The sequence below is a fragment of the Rattus rattus genome, chromosome 4 (assembly GCF_011064425.1).
Source record: "Rattus rattus isolate New Zealand chromosome 4, Rrattus_CSIRO_v1, whole genome shotgun sequence".
Classification (NCBI taxonomy): domain Eukaryota; kingdom Metazoa; phylum Chordata; class Mammalia; order Rodentia; family Muridae; genus Rattus; species Rattus rattus.
In genome coordinates this window covers 83636290-83658878 of record NC_046157.1, presented here as the reverse complement: position 1 = coordinate 83658878, position 22589 = coordinate 83636290, and the positions used below count along the sequence as shown (strand labels likewise).

At 45.9% G+C, this 22589-nt stretch overlaps 1 protein-coding gene across 1 annotated transcript in view; it reads left to right on the top strand.

The window, feature by feature from the left end:
- Nucleotides 1–22589, top strand: part of Xpo5 (exportin 5) — a 37694-nt gene that overhangs the window by 6493 nt on the left and 8612 nt on the right. The window contains exons 5-20 of the mRNA XM_032900640.1: nt 1–183; nt 400–426; nt 783–968; nt 1568–1644; nt 4146–4245; nt 4866–4949; nt 5687–5812; nt 7082–7172; nt 7713–7841; nt 9299–9429; nt 11661–11816; nt 13067–13108; nt 13509–13598; nt 14328–14527; nt 16000–16099; nt 16852–17033. Of these exons, the coding sequence (XP_032756531.1) occupies nt 1–183; nt 400–426; nt 783–968; nt 1568–1644; nt 4146–4245; nt 4866–4949; nt 5687–5812; nt 7082–7172; nt 7713–7841; nt 9299–9429; nt 11661–11816; nt 13067–13108; nt 13509–13598; nt 14328–14527; nt 16000–16099; nt 16852–17033 (1904 nt within the window). The remainder of the gene's footprint in view (nt 184–399; nt 427–782; nt 969–1567; nt 1645–4145; nt 4246–4865; nt 4950–5686; nt 5813–7081; nt 7173–7712; nt 7842–9298; nt 9430–11660; nt 11817–13066; nt 13109–13508; nt 13599–14327; nt 14528–15999; nt 16100–16851; nt 17034–22589) is intronic.

The following is a 22589-nucleotide window of genomic DNA, read 5'->3' as shown; positions in this document are numbered from 1 at the left end:
GAAACACAGAGGGAATTGGTGATGTTCATCCTTTTGCGACTGGCCGAGGATGTAGTGACCTTTCAGACACTGCCCACTCAAAGAAGAAGGGATATTCAGCAAACGTTAACACAGAACATGGAAAGAATCTTGAATTTTCTACTCAGTACACTTCAGGAAAATGTAAACAAGTACCAGCAAATGGTATGAATTTCTGCCCTGCAACACCCCGTCTTGAGAGGCTGAGGCAGGAGATACTATCAGGTTGAGGCTAGCCTGGGGTATACAGTGAGCTTCAGGCACAGTGGCGCTATATAGCAAAGATTTTGTCTGAAAACCAGGTCCTTTATTGGAACATAGGAAGTTGCTGCCTGGTCTTTTACTCGGTAAAACTTTGGCTTCTTTGTTCTTTTCTTTCAGAAGACAGATGCCTCTCAGGAAGCAGAGGTAAGTGCACTGTGTGGAACTGAAGGGAACCTCTTAAATGCTCAGGTATGGGTAGGTGGACCGCATGGCCTCCGTGCTGGGTGGGTTTTGTCTCTCCCCTCAGTGCTCTAGGGGAATGGTAGATAGACCCTCTTGAAAGAGGGTGAGTGGCCGCACTTGGCAGCGCATTCTTATTCACCAGGGCTCAGCGTGCTCAGAGATGGCTGCATCCCAGGAACAAAACTGAGTCCCCTGCCAGTAATTCTTCCAGAAAAATCGTTTTTCTGACAAATCACCTTTATTTTAGAACTTGAAAATAGAAGTTTAATTGAAGCCTTAGTTGTCAGGACCTGATAACCAGCAGTGATTTCACACAGGCTCAAGCCAACTGTCGAGTGAGCATTGCGGCACTGAACACGCTAGCAGGCTACATTGACTGGGTGTCTTTGAATCACATTACTGCTGAGAACTGTAAGCTGGTGGAGACGCTATGCCTGCTTCTCAATGAGCAGGAGCTGCAGTTGGGAGCCGCCGAGTGTCTTCTCATCGCAGTCAGCAGAAAAGTGAGTAAGCTTTGCAGCAGTGCCCAGAAGTACCTGTGAGGGAAAGGATGAGTGCATCATGGCAGCATGTGCTGACAGGAACAGGAAGCCGAGGGAAGTAGAGGCTGGGAGAGCCTATATATTTTGGAAAGCCCCCCACCACCCTACTTGATACATTGTACATCTGAAGATTCCACACCTTCCCCACGCAGCGCCACCAACTGGGGACCACGTGTTCAGATACCTGCCCGGATAGAGTCCATTCTCATTCAGACCACTGCATATTGAACCCATTCTGTCCTTGGTGTTCCCCAGTTCAGCTGTGTGCTTCATTGCATTTAAAATGTGTGATTTATCCTTGAGCACAACTTACTAGCTGCTTCCAACCCCTTTAGACAGAAATTTGCAGCATTGAAATCGTTGGCATAGGATATTGAAATCTATTAGGCTTAACCCCCTGGCACTTGAAGAGCCATGATTCTTGCCATTTGTGCTTAAAGTAGTATTAAAGTTTAAAGCTCACCATAGTGTCAGTTAGAGGTGTAGGAGACGTCAGCTACTGGATGAAGAGGGTTTTGTCTGTGTTTTTGGATGATGTACTGTCCTAACGTTGGGCACAGGGCAAGCTGGAGGACCGGAAGCGCTTGATGATCTTGTTTGGGGACGTGGCCATGCACTATGTTCTCTCCGCCGCACAGTGAGTCTGCCTTTCGGGTGCTGTGGGCCTGGGTGGGTTTGAGTTTGCTTGGATGTCTTGTTTGTTTTTCATTTTATTTTGTATATATTGTGTGTGTAGGAGTTGGTGTGTATGTGTGTGAGTCCTTTATTGCTCCTTGTTTATTTGAGCTGTCATCTTACTGAACCTGCTCTGATTGGCTAGACTAGCTGGCCAATAAGTTCTAGAATCTGCCTGTTTTCACCCCTGAACTGGGGTTACAGGCACACACCCAGCTCTACAGAGGTGTTCATAAGTCAAATCAAGGTCTCCATACCAGGACAGAAACTATTGGAGCTAAACCCCAGTCGTTAATTTAGGTGGGTGTTTTGGTGCAAAGGATTGAACGACAAACTTCATACATGCTGAGAAAATACTCCACTGATCAGCTCACCTAGTTCTACAGTATGGTTTTTACTTCTTTAATAATTAAATTTTTATTGAGAATATATATAGATTTATTTTCTGTATGTGAGCACACTGTGTCTGTCTTCAGATCCCATTACAGATGGTTATGGGAATTGAACTCAGGACCTCTGGAAGAGCAGCCAGTGTTCTTAACCATTGAGCCATCTCTCCAGCCCTGAGAATACTTTTTTTTAAAAAAACAGTATATTCTGATGACAGTGTCCCCTGTCCCAAGTTCTTTCAAACCTCCCCTACAGTATGCTGTCTTTTGCTTCAGTTTCGTTTGCTGCTTTAGGCAGGGCAGGGAGGGACAGGAGCCCTCTGTGGGCTGCCCTCCTCTGGAGGCTTCTCTCTGAGTCCAAGGACAAGTGTGGACAGACAGTGTGTGCCGGGATCTGGTTTTTAAGGAATTCTGGTACCTGAGTGATAATGACAGCTTTGGCTGGCATAATTTGTCATTATGGCCTAGGTGTCCTGTTCACATTTCTTCAGCTGGTTACACAACACACCCACCCATAGACTAGGAAAGCTGCCATTCAAAACGGGCAGTTCTGCACAGCCAGCGAGGAGGCCACCGGAGTCCATGCTTTCTCATTCTCTCGTACCTCCAAGTCTCACTACTGCGTCTGCGTCTCACATGAACTGTTACTCATGGTCGTTAGTGGCAATAATCTTACTTGTCTCAGACCAGTTTTCACCACCCAAAAAAAAATTAAATGTAGGGTTTTTTGTTTTCGTTTTTGTTTTTTTTTTTTAGAAGAGCTAGCTATTGGGTTCTGATGAATTTTGGATCTAAAGTCAGTATTTTAAGAAAGTGAGAGAGTTTTTGTTTTGCCTTGTTAAAGGTGTGCACACTTCTGCCTGGCTGTTTTTGTTCTTAAGACAGAGTCTCATTATATAGCCCTGGCTAGCCTGGGACTCAGTACATAAACTAGGATAGCCGCAAACCCCAGGAAACGCCTGCCTCTGCCAGGGTTGAAGTGCGCACCATCACGCATGACCAAAGGATTTTTAATTATATTTAATTATATTTTTAATTACATCTCTTTATATGCATGAAAGTATACACATGAAGACATCATAGTGTGTGTTTGGTCAGAGTACAACTTGTGGGAACTAGTTTTTCCCAAACACCCTGGGGTCCCAGGAATTGAACACAATTCTGTATTTTGGTGACAAGTGCCTCCTTCTACCTGCTAAGCGATCTAGCTGGTGGGAGACATAAAACACTTTTTTTTGTCCCTGGTATAAGAAATTGTTACATTGGGGCTGGAGAGATGGTTCAGTGGTTAAGAGCACCGACTGCTCTTCCAGAGGTCCTGAGTTCAATTCCCAGCAACCACATGGTGGCTTACAACCATCTGTAAAGAGATCTGATGCCCTCTTCTGGTGTATCTGACGACAGCTACAGTGTACTTATATATAATAAATGAATAAATCTTTAAAAAAAAAAAAAGAAAGAAAGAAAGAAAGAAATTGTTACATTAATACCCAGTTTCCCAAACCCAAGAGTCTGTGCGAGGCCTCCTGGGTATTAGCCAGCCTTTGTGTAGCTGCTCACAGGTGTGTGTGCTGGCTTTGCAGTGACGTACAACTCAAGTGGTTCCAAAGGACTTTTACGTCTAGGATCAGAGTATTTAATGATAAGGGAAGGTATTGCATTCAGCCATGTTCCACATCAATCTCAGTGTAGGATTTTGTCATTTTTTATTTTGGTTCATTGTTTATTTGAAACAGTCTCACTTTGTATCCCTGGTGACCTGGAGCTAGCTGTGTAGATCAAGCTAGGCTTCCATCTGCTGGGGTTCGAGGCAAATCACGAGTGCCTAGCTTGGTGAGTTTTTTTGTTTGTTTGCTTGAGACAGTTTCTCTTTGTAGCCCTGGCTGTCCTGGAACTCACTAACCTTGAACTCACAAAGATCTGCCTTTGCCACCTGGGCTGACCTGGTACTTGTTTTTTGACTTTAGTAAATACTAAGATTGTATGGACGAGGCAGACAGGCTGTAGAACTTACATGTGGTGGACTCCTTTCTTTGATGATGCACAGCTAATCACAGTTCTCTTCCTCAAACAGGACTGCTGATGGAGGAGGCTTGGTGGAAAAACACTACCTCTTCCTGAAGAGACTTTGTCAGGTGTTATGTGCTCTGGGAAATCTGCTGTGTGCACTGCTGGTAAGCATGGGGCTGCTTGGGGAGTTGTTCACTTAGCAATCATGGTAGCACTTTGCCACCGCACTGATGGGAGCTGGTGAGGCATTGTTCTGCCGGTGTTTTTCATGCAATTCTATAGATGAAGTCATCGTCAATAAAAAGGTGAATATGGGTGCATTGCTGGGTTGTTGCTGATTTCCTTCCTCGACACAGAATCTCACTATGTAGTTCTGGCTGTCCTGGATCGCACTGTGTAGGCCTGGTTGGCCGCAAACACAGATCCACCTGCCACTGTCTCCCAAGAGCTGGGATTAAAAGTGTGTGTGACCACACCCGGATTGAAATGGTGAATAGAGGAGTCGCAAAAATATGAATAGAACAGGTCTGATGAAGTCATGTTTTCTTATAGCCTTTGATTTTAATTTTTTGAGTCACTGTCTCTTTGTAGCTTAGTCTATTCTTAAACTGAGCGTGCTTCTGCCTCAGCTTTCTGGTGATGATAACAGGCATGGATCAAGGCTAAATGGATCAACACATCATTAAATGTTATCTCTTTCCTGTTTATTATCATTCTCCCTACCCCCTCCCCACCTCTATTCAGCTGCTTCTTACTCATTAATGTGCTCCGTTTTCTTCTTTAGGCCTTAGATGCTAACATACAAACACCGGTAAACTTTGGAATGTACCTGGAGTCTTTTCTTGCTTTCACAACCCACCCAAGTCAGGTAAGCTTTATATAAATAGCTTATTAGTATCAGGATGGTCAACCCACATCACACATGACAGCCTGAAGTATTTCCTACTCATGTCTGAATGTCACTTCATTGAACCTAAGAAAGGACTAGAGGGTTCCTTTGAAGTGCCCAGGACCTAGTGGGAAGGCTTAGTGGGTAAAGAGCGCTTGCTGTGCAAGCCTGGCCATCTTGTAAGTCCCTGGGCCCACGGTGATAGGAGAGAACCAGCTTCTGAAAGCTTATGACCTCCGACCTCTGGCTCTGACATAGAGAGATAATGAAAAGAGAATATTAGTCTGTTTCGCCATCACTTCACTGTCTTGGTCAGCAGCTTTTCCCAACAGTGGCTGGCTTTCTAATTGTGCTCCATGGGGTGTGTGGCCTAGATGATTTGAACAAAAAATATTTAAATTTAAAAGTTTAGTGAATTTTGTTACTTTGATATTAATTGCATTCAATTCAATATTTTTCTCATCACTTTGTGATTCTAGTTCCCTTCATAACAGAGAGAGTTGAGTGGTGTCCTGACCACACTGCAGGGCTCACAACTCTCTTATTGATGTGTCATAGCGAGTCATCCATCCTGATGTGCTGCAGAAGTTACTTCAGAATGGAGTGGTTTCTTCCTATGGAAAGTTATTTTTGAGAACTGCTAGGCTGAGTGACAGTCTTGCTCAAGTAATATCTACATCCGTAAGCTGAAGTGTAGGTTTTTTGTTTTGATTTAGTTTCTACGCTCTTCAACCCATATGACGTGGGGAGCCCTCTTCAGGCATGAAGTTCTGTCCCGGGATCCGTCGTTGTTAGCGGTGATACCAAAATATCTTCGTGCTTCTATGACGAACTTGGTCAAGGTAAGCAATGAAATCCTGAGTGTGCAGAATGTGTTAGCAGTAGGATCCTGAGTGTGCAGTGTCTTAGCAGTGGGATCCTGAGTGTGCAGAGTGTCTTAGCAGTGGGATCCTGAGTGTGCAGGGTGTTGGTGAGAGTACGTAAGACTCTGGCATTGTTGAATCTCTTAAACTCCTCTAGGAGAATTCTCCTGTTGAGGAGGAAGTCAGTGAGAATGGTTGTCATACCTGTTCTTCAGTAGTGTAGAACACGTAAATAGAAAGTATGAAGTCGTGCTAGGGGAAGAACAGGACTCAGGAATGAACTCATTGCTGCTTAGGCAGTAAAGCAGGAGTAGCAGAGTGTTTTGCAAATGCGTGAGGGAAGAATCAGGTAGATTCTAAGATGGAATGATGTCTAAGGATTGTTTCTGAAAGTCATGTGCAGTGGGGCTGCACATAAGGGGTGTGGTGGCAGTGAGGGCTCGCTCTTCAGAGACCCGCTCATAGGCTTGTGTGGGATCTGATCAGATCTGGGAGAGCTGCAGCTGCTGGACCTTTGTTGATCTTCCCTTTTCCTCCCTCCCTCCCTCCCCTCCTCCCTCCCCCCTCCCTCCTCCTCCCTGGGCTTTGGGCATACTAGGCAAGATGCACTGGCAAACATACAAACTCACGCCAGCTCTTCATCGTAAGGTATAAAGACAGAGAACAGGAGGACTCTGTTTCCTCAAGAATTTATTTAACACATACTGTGTTCTAATTTTGTTATGGTTTTACAATATCTTTTTGCATTTTATGTATGTATGTATGTATGTATGTTTTGGTTTGTTTTTAGTCAGGGTCTCACTATATGACCCAGGCTGGCCCGGAAGCTCTATATAGACAAAACTCACCTTAAACTTGGAGAGATCATCTTGCCTCTTTTCTCAAATTCTGGGAATGTAGGTGTGGGCCATGATACTCAGCCTCTGGTACTCAGTACATAATAAAATAAGCAATTTCCAATCCCTCATCTTATTCCATATGAAATTAGTACCTTTTTTTGAACTGTGTTCATACTTGGACCTTAAATGGACCCTGGAAGTTACTGAGGAATGTAGAAATTATACTGGCTTTCTGTGTTCTCTTTTTACCACTCTGAAGAGCATTGGCACTGGGAGCCAGCCAGTATACTGTACTTACATTCGTAAACTATCCCCTGCAGCCTTAGCCCCTCTTGGGCTTTGGATGTGGTGGACTCTTCTCAGTGGTCTGTCCTTACCCCTGTCCCACTGATTTTCTTTTCCTTCCCAGATGGGTTTTCCTTCCAAAACAGACAGCCCCAGCTGTGAATATTCCCGGTTTGACTTCGACAGTGATGAGGACTTCAATGCTTTCTTCAACTGTAAGTGGCTGAACTTCTTCCTTGCACTCTCAGAATGGCATCTTCTGCTGTAATCCTGGGAGTGACACCTGAGACTTCCTATTAGCAGTTCTCAGGCCTGGAGAGCAATTCTCTTTAATTTCCAGGTTTTTATTGCAGAAGGGTACTGGTAGCACATTTCAGCATGATGCATTCTAAGCCCATGAATTGTATTTCTCCTTTCCACCACTCTGACTTGTTGCACCTTTTGAGGAGCCAGGCTGCTCTCCACAGTGGCCACACCCTACATGGCCCTGTCTAGCTGCCCCCTTGGCTTTCATAGATGTGGCAAATCAATGTTAGCTTGCTGCTTGCAGGGTCTAGCTGCTAAGACATTGTTAGAGGTAATTTACTTTTAAAGGTTTTGGGGTTCGTTAATTCAACAAAGCAGTAGTGAGCCACTCTGATCTAGAACATGAATGTGTAGTCTAGAACATGAGTGTGCAACCCGGGCCCCAGCAACTGAGCAAACAATGGCTCGAGTTCGTGCCCAGGTGTTGATTCAGATCCTTCTCTTGCCAGCCTCCCGAGCCCAGCATGGAGAGGTGGTGAGGTGCGTGTGTCGACTGGATCCTAAGACTAGCTTCCAGATGGCGGCAGATTGGCTCAAGTATCAGCTGTCAGCTGCTATTGACACTGGACCTGTGAACTGTTAGTTTTTGCTTTTTGTCTTCTATTACTAAATGTTAATATTGTATAAAAACTGTACACACAAAAATAAGCCAGAGGCACATGTCAGAGCAGTGTGCTAACATGACTGAAGGTCAGTTTGCCCACTGCCTACTTCCAAAAAAACTCCTCACGGAGAAAAAACAGAACAGATAATACCAAATACCCACTGCTGTTTAAATTAGGGCGAGACCGCTGACTCGCTATCAGCTTTGACTATGTTTCTTTCCTACTAGAATCAACCGTTGCAGGTTCTACTGTGTCCCCTTAGTCAAACTGCACGTCTAGACTTAACTTCCGCTTTAAGCAGGTGCCAGTGCATAGATTCAGAAAGAATCTCTGGTCAGGCTTACCAGGAACAATTCAAGAACTTCCCATGTCAAACACCTCAGAGCCTTTGGGCAGCCTCATTTTACATAAAACCAAAATTCCTACCTCTGCAAGCACTTGAGCCAGTTAAATGTGTCTGCTTGCCTTATGTCTGTCTTACTCATGCATGTTGTGCTTAGTGGGCAGGATTAATCAGGCAGGAGAGGTGATTTAACAAGGACAAGTCATGCCGCAGTCATGGCCATTCCCAGAGCACTAAGAATTTAAATGATGAGATGTAACATTCACTTGGGACTGCAAATCCACTCTGCAGGTCTGGCTTGACTGAGGAAACCCAGCTGAACTGCTACAAGACAAAACTAGTGAATGGCAGCACTATACAGAAGCTGGAAATTAGTCTATTAGCATCTGTCTGTGGCTGCCTCTGGGGGAGGGGTTCTAGTGATGTTTATGAATTTGGACTCTAGACCATTTCTCAAAATGGAGCTCTGAGAATGGCTATGAGGCTATTGGATTGTTAAGCAGCATATTATAATTTAAGAATTCCCGTGTGTGTGTGTGTGTGTGTGTGTGTGTGTGTGTGTGTGTGTGTTTAAAACAGTGTGTCTATCCCAGGCTGGCCTAGAGCTTGGTATGTAGCCCAAGCTGGTCTCAGATGTAACTGTCCTGTCCCTCAGCCGTTGAGTGTGGTGTTCCCATGCCACCCTTAGCATTCCCAAACCCCAGGGTCCACACAGGACTTTGTAAATAAATGCTGAGTAATGGGGCTAGTGCTGGGCAACAGCCAGCTTGGAACAATTCCTTATGTTCTCAGATATGTTGATTTGGGGGATCTCCACCTAAGGAGGGGAGCAATTAGTATTTGTCAGTGCCTTGTAAGCCATACTGTTTCCTTCCGTGCATGTTCTCAAGAGACTGAATGGAAGTGAATTCAGGTGGTTCACGGGGAGGTGGAAGCTGAGCACCTCCTCAGTCTTCTCACGTCGGGGCGCCCAGATCACCTCTCCTGTGCCTCTGAATTACTGCGTGGTCCGCAAGGCGCCAGCTGGCTCGCTGCGCCTTCTGCTCTCCTCCCACACTGATAAGTGTTTGCATGTGTGTTTCAAAAGCATGTTCTACAGCTGGAACTGGAGAGGGAGGCTTCTGCTCCATCTTCTCACCTTCATATGTGCAGTGGGAAGCCATGACTTTTTTTTTGGAAAGTGTGATCAACCAGATGTTTCGAACACTAGAGAAAGAAGTAAGTAACTTTCCCGTGCTCACTGAGTGATGTGTGACTTTTTGTAAATTGTTGTTGGATAGAGAGACTTAGGGATATGCATCTTATAAACGAGAAAACAGACTTAGATAGTAAGGTGCATGCTCAAGTTCCAATAGGTAATAAATGGGGGAGCTGAGACCAAAACTCAAATCTGGGACTGTGAACCCTTGAGCATTTGGTATCCATGTTGAGGGGCTGGTCAGTGCCTGGTAGTGCATAGGAGCCCCATGGAGGGCGAATCTGTAGTGAAGGCAATGACGAGAACTTAGACTGGGATCACGTCGAGCCATCCTCTTTATAAAGCGTCTTTCTCAGTTAAGACAAGTAAAGCATAATGTTCATGGTGTGTGGCATTGTCCTCCCCGGGATAATGACTGATCATTGGGGGCATGTGCCTGTTGGTTGTGGCAGGGTTTTATACTGGGCCCTTTTCTTCTCACTGTATTGCCGACAGCTGAATCCAGGACCTTGCACAGACAGACAAGCACCACTTCTGAAGCTATAACCCTGGCCCTGGGCTAGATTGCTGGTCCTGGAAGATGGGCATTTGATGAGAATGTAGTAGGGTTATTTTCTTCCTGAAGCCTCATGGTGTTTGTGCCCAGGGTGTGCAGGCAGTAGGCTCTAGCCTACGTCTTGCCACGTTTGTCTAGTCTGACGGTTTGCAGACTGCCCATTTCCCTCCTCCATTGTAAACAGAAGCAACTCAGCTTCTATTTTTTAATGTCCTTTCAGTGGAAGAATTTGGCCAAGAGATTCTTTGAGTAGAAGGCCTAAAAGCTTGCTCCTCCTTTCTATTGTAGCATTAGCTTGATTGTTTCTAGTCCAGGAGAGGCGGCGACTGTCGCATAGGCGAAGCTTTAGCTCCTTCAGCGACGCCCTGATGATGAGATCGTTTGGGGAGTGCGTCACATTGTGATGAGGAAAGCCCACGGCGTTACAGAGCAGTGTGATGTAGCCATAGACAGAGCCTGTTGAAACAATTCCCCCACCTATCTCAAAAGGAAAGTAAGATGAAGCGTGGTTGACAGTGTAAGTTGGGGAAGGAGAGACGGTTCAGTGCCTTAGAGCACTGTCTGTTCTTTCAGGGGGCCTGAGTTGGGTCCTGTTGGTTACAGGCTCACAAATGCCTTTAACTTCAGCTCCAGGGCATCTGACACCTTTGGCCTTAGAGGACACCTGTACTCTCAGGCATTCATGTGTACCCATGTGTGCAGTCATGCTTGAGAATGTGCATATGCATGTACATACATACACACATACACACACACACACACACACACACACACACACACACACACACACAAAGATAGTCAAATAAATCTTAAAGGAAGTAGATTAACTTTTAACACCACAAATTTAGCCATTCCCTCAAAATCTATTCAAATGAACTCATTGAAAATGTACTTATTTACTTGACACAGAGACTTGCTGTGCAGCTTGGCTGGCCTTGAACTTGTGGCAATCTTATTGTCTCTGCCTTTTGGGTCCTAAAATATAGGTGCTCTCCAGCTAAGGGATTCAGCTAAGGCAGCGATCCATCTACCCATGAAAATGGAAACTTTTTTTTTTAAAAGATTTATTTATTTATATATATGAGAGACACACCAGAAGAGGGCATCAGGTCTCATTACAGATGGTTGTGAGCCACCATGTGGTTGCTGGGATTTGAACTCAAGACCTCCAGAAGAACAGTCAGTGCTCTTAACCGCTGAGCCATCTCTCCAGCCCCAACTTTTTTTACTTATAGGAAATTATATATCATTATATATCCCTGTTGTGCTTGTTGGCATTAATTATGGAATTTCTAATGGAATGCTTTAGTGGTTTAGATTTTAATGGTTCAAAAGTGTATAAGCTGGGCTTATGATTGTAAATACTTGAAAGCCTGGAGTAGGACTACAAGTTCAAAGTTATCTTGGGCTCTGAGTTCAGGGCAGCCTGAGCAAACGTAAAAACAGTCTGGAGACAGAGTTGTGGGGCTAGGGACAAAGGGCTGAGATAGGCAGTGGTCGAGCCCTTTCCTAGTATGTATACACGAGGCTCTGGCTTCAGTTCCCAGAAACACTAACACTGCTTGTACGTGCACTGCGTGCAGTCATATATGCTCCTATGTCATAGTTTTAAACCTACGGTGTGAAGAAAACATGTGCTGGTGGTGGTTCATGCGCTGCAGCCCTGCTGACTTCCTTCTTGTGCCTGCCTGACAGGAGCTCCCGGTAAATGAGGGGATAGAGCTGCTGCAGCTGGTTTTGAACTTTGAGATGAAGGATCCCCTCATCCTGTCCTGTGTCCTCACCAATGTCTCAGCACTCTTTCCATTTGTCACATACAAGCCTACCTTCTTGTCCCAGGTCTTCTCAAAGGTATGATCCCATCTTTACGAATTTTATTTTAAAGTATGAGTCCGGTTTTGTAACTGTTTGAAAGTGTGTGTTATAAACTGATGAAGGGGCAGGCGTGTTTTCGTGTGTTAGGTGGTTTGCCTGGTGCTTACATGGGTGAGATGCTGCACTGGTACCCTATTGTTGCGTACCACTGGGAAGGCACAGGCGCAGACACTGTGCCTTCCCACAGGGCATTGCAATGAGTAGATGCATCTCCGTGCTGGGAAACAGGAAAACTGAAGAGGCTTCCAAGTGTGCTGTTGGCTTGGTGGTGGAGATTTTGAGTCAGGAACAGCATGGATAATTTTTAGGTCTCTGATTTAGTGGTTCGTTTCATGGTAAGAGGCCCCACTGCATCTGAAGTTCATATAAAACCTTACAATTAAAACAGCTCTCAGCATTGATAGGAGATTAAATGTCTAGGCTTGAGGGGTGCCGAGATAAAATGTAGGCGTTATCTCGAGACTGAAAGTGTAATGAGGCTAGAGAGATGGGAAGAACACCGGCTGTTCTTGCCAAGGGTCGGAGTCAGTTCCTAGGACCCATGTGGTTCCTCACAGCCAGTGATGTAGGCATACATACAGGCAAAACACTCATGTACATAAAGTGCATAAGTATTTTTTTAAAGGACCAGGCGTTTAGCAGTGGTAAACAGGATCTGTGTGTACACTTGGAGACGTCCTGCTCTAGCCAGGAATCCAGTCTCCGCATCAGTGAAGGAGCAGCACAGAGGGCAAAGGTCCCACCCTGCCTATCCCAACAGAGAAAGCTAGCTAAAGGAACGAAGACCGCACTGCACTCAGTAGAAGCCCACTAAGCCTTGGGAAAGGTCCAGTGGGTTTCTTAAATTGCCCCTTGGGCCAGTGTTATTCCATTCTGGAGGCCAAGGCAGCACCCGCACTGCTGGAGGGAAAGAGCAGAGGGGCAGGTACCGAAAGGCTCGTGCAGATCAGAGCTGTCCTCAGCTGCGCTGTAGGCGATGGCATAGACTGATGGGTCTAGAAACCCCCCACCTCCTACTTTATAAATGCTGCAGAGGGAAAGTCAGGGCTCTCGAGCCTTCTGTAGACACCTGAGAAAGTGGATTGTGACCTGTAACGCCAGTGACCTCCTCCACCCTTCCCGTGCCAGCATGTGGATGCCAAGAACATACTCACAGGGTGGGCGGGAGGGAGCTGGTGCTCACTTAGAGACAGAGAGTAACGACTGTTGCTTTTCTTCTCCCTCAGCTCTTTTCATTTGTCACTTTTGAATCTGTTGGGGAAAGTAAGGTGAGACCACTGTTTTCCGTTTTGTTTGGGGTTATTTTTTGGAACAGGTCTTTCTATGTATCTCTGGCTGGCCTTAATTCGGCCTTCCTACCACTGCCCCCCAGTGCCAGGATTGCAGGCATACACAGCCATGCAAAGCCGCGGTATTGATTTAAACTGCTGGACTCTAACTTCTCATACGCTTAAGTGTGAGTCCCTCACACCCACACTTAACCTGGATTTCTGTGTATATGGACCGGTTAGCAAAGCGGATGGTCACAGGCGTCTCTCTGGAGGCGTCATCCTAGGGCAAGTCTGAACATAGGTTCATGGGGCTGTGACTCTGCTGACTGTTACATGGTCGTCAGGTGCACGAGAGAGCGGTATTTAGTGTCTCTGGGTTGGGGGTGTTTCTCTGCAGGCACCCAGGACTCGGGCAGTCAGGAATGTAAGGAGACATGCTTGTTCCTCCATCAACAAGATGTGTCGAGACTACCCAGACCTTGTTCTGGTAAGCTGCTGGACCCCGGCTGAGTCTGCTGGACCCTGTCTGACTGGTCTTGTGCAGATAGCTTTCTTGAGTTGGTCAGTTCTTCCTCTTTTTACATAGAACAGCGGTTCTCGGCCTTCTTAATGCTGCGACCTTTTAATACAGTTCCCCACATTGTGGTGACCCCCAGCTATAAAATTATGTTGCTGTTACTTCATAACTGTAATTTTTCTACTGATAGAGTTGTGATGTAAGTATCTGATATGCAGGATATCTCATATGCAACCCCAAAGCAGTTGTAACCCACAAGTTAAAACTGCTGTCCGAGTAATACAGGATTGAAGGTAATTGAATTCACCCCTCAAGATGAATGGCTCTTTTCTGTGTGAATGAAATGTTTTCAATCCCTATTGCAAATGGTTATCTGACTTTTGAGAGAGGCTAAATGCAGATTCTAGCCATTTTTTGTGGGGATTCTTCTAAAAGTTAACATTAGTCCACATTAAAAGGTCTCTTTGAAATTGCTTCTGTCAATGCACAGAAAAGGCTTTTTCTGTGTATAAGCAGTAGGTAGATCTTGGTGAATAGACCGTGACATCAGTGTTGGGAAGTGCCAAACAGAACCGCCCCTACCTGGTTCCGTGCTGTTCAGACAAGGAAGACTGTGACAAAGCTATTAAGTGGTGATTTTCTGGCATTCTTGACTGGCTCAACTCTCTGAAATCAGCCTTTCTTCTTTGTGATATGCAGCCCAATTTTGACATGCTTTATAGCCATGTGAAGCAACTCCTCTCCAATGAGCTACTCCTGACCCAGATGGAGAAGTGTGCCCTCATGGAAGCCCTGGTTCTAGTTAGCAACCAGTTTAAGGATTATGAGCGTCAGAAGTTATTCCTAGAGGAGCTGATGGCACCGGTGGTCAACATCTGGCTCTCTGAAGAAATGTGCAGGTATAGGGGAGTTGGGAGCCACTGACTGTGACAGCACTTGAGGAGAACTGGTTGGTATGTTTCCAGAACTGTGTCGTGGGGGCTGAGGATGCAGGGCTGTGCTGGCTGTCTTAGTGACATCATCTCATCTCAGAAAATGCTGCCTTGCTCTACAGTGCTGCAGTAGGAGTGGTCCGAGGTGGCTAGCACGTTCATAGGCACGCAACGCTGTGGCACGTTTGCAGTGCGCCCTCAGCACCTTTGGAGAAACGAGAGCAGCTAGGAAGGATCACAGTGGGATCTGCGGACATGGTGCCTGGGTTGTCCACACAGTGGAGAACCTGTTTCTCTTGTCACTGTTTTAATTTATACAATACACAGTGATAGTTGAGAGTGGGGAATTTTTTTAAAGGTTTATTGATTTATACTATGTATGTGAGTCCACCATCTCTGTCCTCAGATACACCAGAAGGGGCCATCAGATCTCTTTACAGATGGTTGTGAGCCACCATGTGGTTGCTGGGAATTGAACCCAGGACCTCTGGAAGAGCAGTCGGTGCTCTTAACCGCTGAGCCATCTCTCCAGCCCCGGGGAGTGGGAATGTTACCACAAACTTTCAGTGACAGCTTGTAATTCATGTGATGTAACTGTCTTGTAACAACCGCTGCTTGGTTTGGCTCAGCAGCACACACCTTTAACAGATAACCTGTCTCTCGGCTCTTTTTAACTTAGTTTCTCCAGACTGGGTCTACTGGAACCCAGGTTGGCCTCTAGATAACCGTGTAGCCAAGGATAACCTTGAACTCTGATCCTTGCCCTCTTTAGTGCTGGGATGACAAACCTGTGGTAATGATGCTTCATTTGCCTGCTGCTAGCCCTTGTGGAGGAGAGTGTCCTTCCTTAAAGGTGTGATGCATGGGAGCTGTGGTGGCATGTACCTTTAGTACCATCAGAGGTACACACCAATCTGGATTCCCTGTCAGCCAGTCCTGTCTCAGAGGAAGCAAACAAAATTTGGGGGGCTGGAGAGATGGCTCTGCTGATAAAAGAACATTTATTGCTCTTGTAGAGGACACAGGTTCATCCAGTTCCAAGCACCTACATGGTAACTCACTACCATTTGTAACTCCACCCCAAGGAATCCAGAGCCCTCTTCTAGCCTCTGAGGAATTAAACAGTCATGTGGTGCACAGGTATACATAGATGCAAGCAAGCATTCCCCCCATTTTTTTTTTTTTTTTTTAGATCATGATGTAGGGACTGGAGGGATGGTGTAGTGGTTAAGAAAGCTTACTGCTTTTTCAGACAACCAGAGTTAGTGCCCCGCACCAGGCTGACCTGCTCACAGCATCTGTAACAAGCTCTAGGGCACCCAGTGGTCTCTTGGCCTCTGAGATCACCTGCACTTCCATATACATACCCACACACAGGCGCACAGACACCAGCTTGTCTAAACAAAGATCACGATGTAGCTTTTCTCCCCTCACCTCAGAGCACTGTCAGATATTGACGCCTTCATTGCCTATGTGGGTGCTGATCTGAAGAGCTGTGACCCGGCTGCGCAGGACCCGTGTGGCTTGAACCGTGCACGAGTAAGACTCTCCTGGGAGTGGGAATTTGACTGGCAGGGGCAGTAGGTAGGGGTTTCATTTATCACGTTTCTCAGATTTGTTGTGTCTTACTGGTGAGAGACCCACGAGTCTCTCCTGCCCTAAGCTTCTCCTTTCTTTTCTTCTTTAGTCTTGAATTCTTGAGTTAGTTCTCACAGCAGAGCACATGGTCTTTTCTATGAAGTCATTATTTTGGCTTTAAGGATCCCTAAGTAGCTCGGAAGATGGAGGTGTAATGAGGAAGTAGGTCAGAACTTGGTCGCAGGGTGAGTCTTCCCTGCTATTGCTCTCTGGCATGTGAAGTCCTAGGTGATGGCCAAACCTTGAGAACCTGAGGTGAAAGAACTGTGGTGAAAGACACGTGATCAGCCTGGCATGAGGGGTTGGGGGTTAGGCTGCAAACTGGAGTCCTGGATGGAGGGTCAGGTAAAAATGGCAGTTTAAACACCTGGTGCTTGAGCTCATCCAAGCCACCCCTACCCCAGGGTCCTAAACCCCTGGAAAGACATCCTAATGAAAAGGAAGCTTCCAGAGCTTCCTACCACTGGTCCTGAAAACGGCAGTGAGAAGACCTACCTCCCTTGGACTGAACCATAAAGACAAGGACTGAGGTCTTGCCGGGGTGGGAGACACAGGCTTTTTCCCTGTCTCTGTCGCTGTCGCTGAGCTGTCACCTGAATACAAGTCACAATGCTTTTCCCCTTAAGCCCCGCTGTATTTTCCATTCTCCATAGATGAGCTTTTGTGTGTACAGCATCCTGGGGGTTATGAGACGAACTACCTGGCCTTCCGACCTAGAAGAAGCCAAAGCTGGGGGGTTCGTGGTGGGTTATACACCCAGTGGGAATCCAGTCTTCCGTAACCCCTGCACAGAGCAGATCCTTAGACTTCTCGACAATTTGCTTGCCCTCGTAAGGTGAGTCAAAGATATTCTTTGTTTTTATTTTAACCCTAAGAATCTCAAAAGTTTAATCTTTTATGTCTGATCGCACTGGTGGTATGAAATAGGTCCTGATTCTGTTGAGAGAGGAGGCTCTTTTTTTTTTGTCTTTTCTTTTCTTTCTTTTTTTTTTTTTTTTTTTAAAGATTTATTATATATAAGTACACTGCAGCTATCTACAGACACCCCAGAAGAGGGCATCAGATCCCATTACAGATGGTTGTGAGCCACCATGTGGTTGCTGGGAATTGAACTCAGGACCTCTGGAAGAGCAGTCAGTGCTCTAACCACTGAGCCGTCTCCAGCCTCAGAGGCTCTTCTCTCTAAGGGCAGTTGTCTTCCCTGGGTGAGGTATACTCTCGCTATAGACGTAATGGTGTTGTCTGTTATATCCTGTTTTGGTTTTTCAAGATGTGTCTCTCTGTGTAGCCTTGACTATCCTGAAACTCACTCTAGACCAGGCTATCCTCAAACTCAAAGAGATCCACCTCTGCCTCTCAAGTGCTGGGATTAAAAGCGTGCACACTACCAGCACCTGACTTTTTAAAAAATGCAGTCTGGTGGGTTTTGTTGTTGGTTTGCTGTTCTATTGTTGGTGCTGTGGGGCTGACGTGGATGGACCTTGTGCATCTGTGACCACAGTATACCACTGAGGTACATCTCCGCCCTTTCTTACTTCTTTATAGCTCATGCCTGCTTGAAGGCTATTTTGTCTACATTTTTACCGGGAAGGGAATGGCTTGTTGGAGTGGGACAGTTGGTTTCTGTAGGAGTATTTCTCCAGATGGTGTCCATGTGCACTAAAATGAATTTCTTACTCATGACTGAGCTCATGTAGGCCAGGCATCCATTGGCTCAGAAGCCAGAGGAGAGCTTGATGTCTTTCACCTCAGCTTGTGCCGTGCTTCACTGTGACACCTGTGGCATCAGCAGCCACCTGAGCCCTTGCTTAAAAAGCAGAATTAGGAACCCTCTGCAGACTCCGTATGTTAACAAGCTACCCTGGAGTTTGATGTACGCATGAGCAAGTTGGAAGCATTACCCTGGGTCACATGAGCTAACCTGCGCAAATGAAAGCTAGTCAGTCCAGGCTTACTGGTTATGAGAAGTGTGCTTTCAAACTTCATGTAAGTGAAGATACTACAAACACGCATCCTTGGCCTCTGACTTCTTTTGCTCAACATCATGGCGTGGGAGCCATGCAAGTTCTGTGTAGCTGAGGTCTGTTTTTTCTGTCTGTGTGGTATTCTGTGTGGCTGTCCTGTCTCCTACTGGCCCCAGTGGGCTTTTGGACAGATTATTAATAATACACATACAAAAATTTGATAATAAGCTCCTCTCGCCATCTCAGGAATGTACTTGTAAGATATTTGCATAATCTCTTTGGTTATACACGGGAGGGCAGAATTCCTGAGTTGTAAGTTATGTGTATTTTTAGTTTTCCTGGCGAGGGCGGCTTTCAGATATGGTTGTGATGATCATGCCCCCAGCAACTGTGAACAGGAATGGTGGAAAGTTTTTTGGTTCTTTCTTTTTGTTGCTTTTGAAGCAGTGTACCACCAGCCCTTTGTGTGTATGTGTGTGTTTGCAGTGTGTGTTGGGGGGGTGTTTGCACTAATGTACAGGTATGTGCAGAAGACAGAGACCCATGTCAGGGCGTCTCTCCATTGTTAATTCTCTGCTCTATTCTTTGAGACACAGTCTCCAACTTGAACCTAAACCTGGAAGTTTGTGAGACCGCCTGGCCAGAGAACCCCTGGGCTGTGCCTGTTTCTGCCCACCTCAGCCCTGGGGTTATGGGCGAGTGCTGGCACAGCAAGCACTTTATTCTCCAAGCCATCTCCCCAGGCCCCTTTTGTGTTTTATAGTTCACCGTGACCTTGAACTCTTGGTCCTTTTTCTGTCTTCCAACTGTTACCATACCCAGCTTAGGCTGTCTGTCTGTTTGTTATGGTCACATTTAATAATGAGTAAAAGCAGAGGTCGGGTATACTGCAAAGCCCGTTACAGCACATGTAATCAGATCACTTGAGGCTAAAGCAGGAGACTCTTAGGCACAAAACATTGTCTCAAAAACACCCAAAGCAAATGGGCATGTTTCACACGCCTTTACTACTAGTGTTCGGGAGCAGAGTCAGGCTGATATCAGCCAGAACTGGTCTTCAAGTTCTAGGCCAGCCAAGGCTGCATAGTAAGACTTTGTCTTTTTTTTTTTTTTTTTAAGATTTACTTATTTCTGTTTCATGTGCATTGGCATTTTGACTACATGTATGTCTGTATGAAGTTGTCAGAGTCCCTGAACTGGAGTCACAGACAGTTGTGAGCTGCCATATGGATGCTAGCAATTGGACCCAAGTCTTCTGGAAGGGCAGCCAGTGTTCTTAACCACTGAGCCATCTCTCCAGCTCCAAGACCTGAGAGAGAGAGAGAGAGAGAGAGAGAGAGAGAGAGAGAGAGAGAGAGAGAAACAAACAAACTATGGCTCATTTGCTCAGAGTCAATTTAAATTCATTCAAGTAATTATATCAGACATTATTTTATACTATTACCATGATCCTAAACTTCTGAGAGAATTTTGTTTCAGAAAGCAAAATACTACAAATTGAGCAGAGTGTAGTTTTGTTTTTGTTTTTATTTTTCTGAGAACCTTGCTCAAGTCAGGTTGACCTTAAACATACAATTTTCCTGTCTCAGTGTCAGACACTTTTCCTGGAGAAACAGTCGTCTGTCTTTGTTCCCTAGACAGGCACTAGTAAGAGTCTGCGTCGGTGAACGGGCGAGTTCATAGAGGTCAGCTGGGAGTGCAGGTGTCTCAGACGGCTTAGTCAGCAAAAGGCCTGTGCGTCCCTGGGGCGTCCCAAACGGCCTACAGCAGAGGGTGCCCTCCTTCAGGGACCGTTCACTGTTGAAGAAGCTTGGCTCACAGCCATCTGTAATGGGATCTGATGCCCTCCTCTGGTGCATCTGAAGATAGCCACAGTGCACTCATACAGAATAAATAAATAAGTCTTTAAAAACAAAGCAACAAGCCTATTAGAGGTCTTTACACTGAGCTCATCGCGTGGTAGACGGAACAGGAGGACAAGTTCAAGACCTGACTGTACAGTACAGCTAGCTCTGTGCTAGCCTGCTACCATCTGTACAGCTAGCTCTGGGCTAGCCTGCTACCTTCTGTGGGCTCCCCACAGAGGCCAAGGAACATGCCATCCCCTGGAGCTGGTTTCAAGAAGTTACTAATCACTGTGTGGATGCTGGGAATCAAAATTTTGTCCTCTCCAGGAGAACAGGTGCTCATGGCTGGTGCGCCATCTCTTAGGCCTTTGTTGTTTCTTTTTAATATTTGCTCACTTTGTAAGCTCAGGCATGCCAACGGGGTCAGAGAACAACTTAGAAGAAGTTGTGGGGTTTTTTTTTCTTCTTCTACCCTATTGGTCCTAGGGATTGAACTCAGATCAAATCAGTCTTAATGGCAAGCACCTTTACTGCTGAGCCATCTCACCAGCCCCAGCCCCACACATGTTTTCTTCACATCTTTATTCTGCAAGTGGATCCACTCCCCACCCCCACATGGAGGCATGGACTTTATTAGCTTAGGCTGCCCAGGGTCAGGATTCTGAGCATCAGTTTCCCACCTCCGTCTGCCGATAGCTCTGTAGGAGCCAGGGATGGGGCAGCAGATCTGTCCCTAACACTCGGGAGGGTGGAACAGGAGAACAAAAACTCCAGGGTAGCCTGAACCACAGAGTAGACCCAGTCTCAGAAGAGAAAGCTCTCACAGCCACTGACACGCTGGGAGAACATTTTCTAGGATTATGAAACCTCTGGACTGGCACGAGACTAAGGCTGTTTAGAAACTTCTTTTAAATCCTCTATTAGATTGTGGAAAGAAAAGCACTCTGCTGTATTTTTTTTTTTTTTTCATTTGATTTGTTTTTTAAGAAAGGACATCTCTACATAGCCCTGGTTGTCCTGAAATTCACTGTGTAAGACTAGGCTGGCCACTAAGTTATTGAGTTCCTCTTACCTCTACCTCCTGAGGGTTAGGATTAAAGGTGTGCACCACCATGCTGGTCTGATATTTTTAAACTCCAATAATTCATGAAGTGATAATCACTGGTTCTCATTGCCATGTATGTATTCCATGCCATACATAATTGTAGGCTGGAGTGTTCTGTGACTGTCGATGTAACATGTTTGTTGCACTGTATCCACTACAGTCTCAGTGCAGCTGCATGCACTGTGGTGTCCATCTCATGGTTGGTCTGATGGGATCCCTCTTGTGTGCATTACTGACCAGCACGTCATTCTGTGATGCATGTCTGTCTGTCAGTGCTCGATACTGCAGATGTCCTAAAGTCACCTTTCAGGAGAAGCATAGGATTCCCAGCTTGATCCTTGGGCTTTTATTAGAAAGTTCAAAGGTCACTATGGCTGTAGAGTAAGTTCAAGGCCAGCTTAGCTTGGGCAAGTTAACAAGATCTCACCTCAAAAGGGAGTCATCTAAAGTGACTCACACTTGTAATTCCAGAAGGTAAAATGGGAAAAATCTCTGAGATCAAGGCCTGCCAAATTTGTATAGCAGGCCCCAGGCCAGTATTAATGTCTAATATTAATAAGACATTTTCCCCCTTTTTTAAGTCAACAGAAAGCTGAGGTGACTAGAGAAATGGCTCAGAGCTTAAAAGGCACTTGCTGCCCTTTCACAGGACTGGGGTTTGGTTCATTGCACCCCATCAGGTAGCTGATAACTACATCCAGCTCCAGGGGATCTGGTTCATCTTCTAGCCTACCAGGGCACAGAAGCTCATGTGGTCTACACACACACATCATAATTAAATCAGTGACTGTTTTAGAGTTGGTAAACCCAGTGGGTTTTACAGTCCTGGGTCCTGGGTTTGGTCCCTGTCTCCAGAAAAGCAAGGGTGGATGTGGCTGTTGACTGTGCAGTGAAGTAGTTAGTATGAGCAGGAGTCAGGCAGGTCCTGTTCCTAGTCCTTGTCCCTTGGTAACACATGGCATTTTGATGGGGAACATGTTTGAATTTTTTCCTCTTGGAAGCTGTGCTGACGTTTGTCAGGTCTGTGCTCCATAAACAGAGACAAGGAAATGAAAGGTGGGTCATACCGCTCCTGTCCTGCTCTGGCACATTCGTGTCACGGACATTTCTCTCATTGGTGTGGTGATTTGAAAGTGCTTGGCCCATAGAGAGTGGTACTTTTAGGAGGTGTGGCCTCGATGGAGTCAGTGTCACTGTGGGGTAGGCTTTGAAGCTCCACCCAGTGCGGAAGAGGCTGTCTGCTCCTGGCTTTCTTTAAAGACAGAACTCTCCATTCCTCGAGCACGGGTGCTGCTGCGCTTTCCACTATGATGCTAATGGACTAAAAGTCTGAAGCTGTAAGCCAGCTCCGGTTAAATGTTGTCCTTATAAGAGTTGCCTTGGTCGGGGTTGGGGATTTAGCTCAGTGGTAGAGCGCTTGCCTAGCCAGCAAGGCCCTGGGTTCGGTCCCCAGCTCCGAAAAAAAGAAAAAAGAA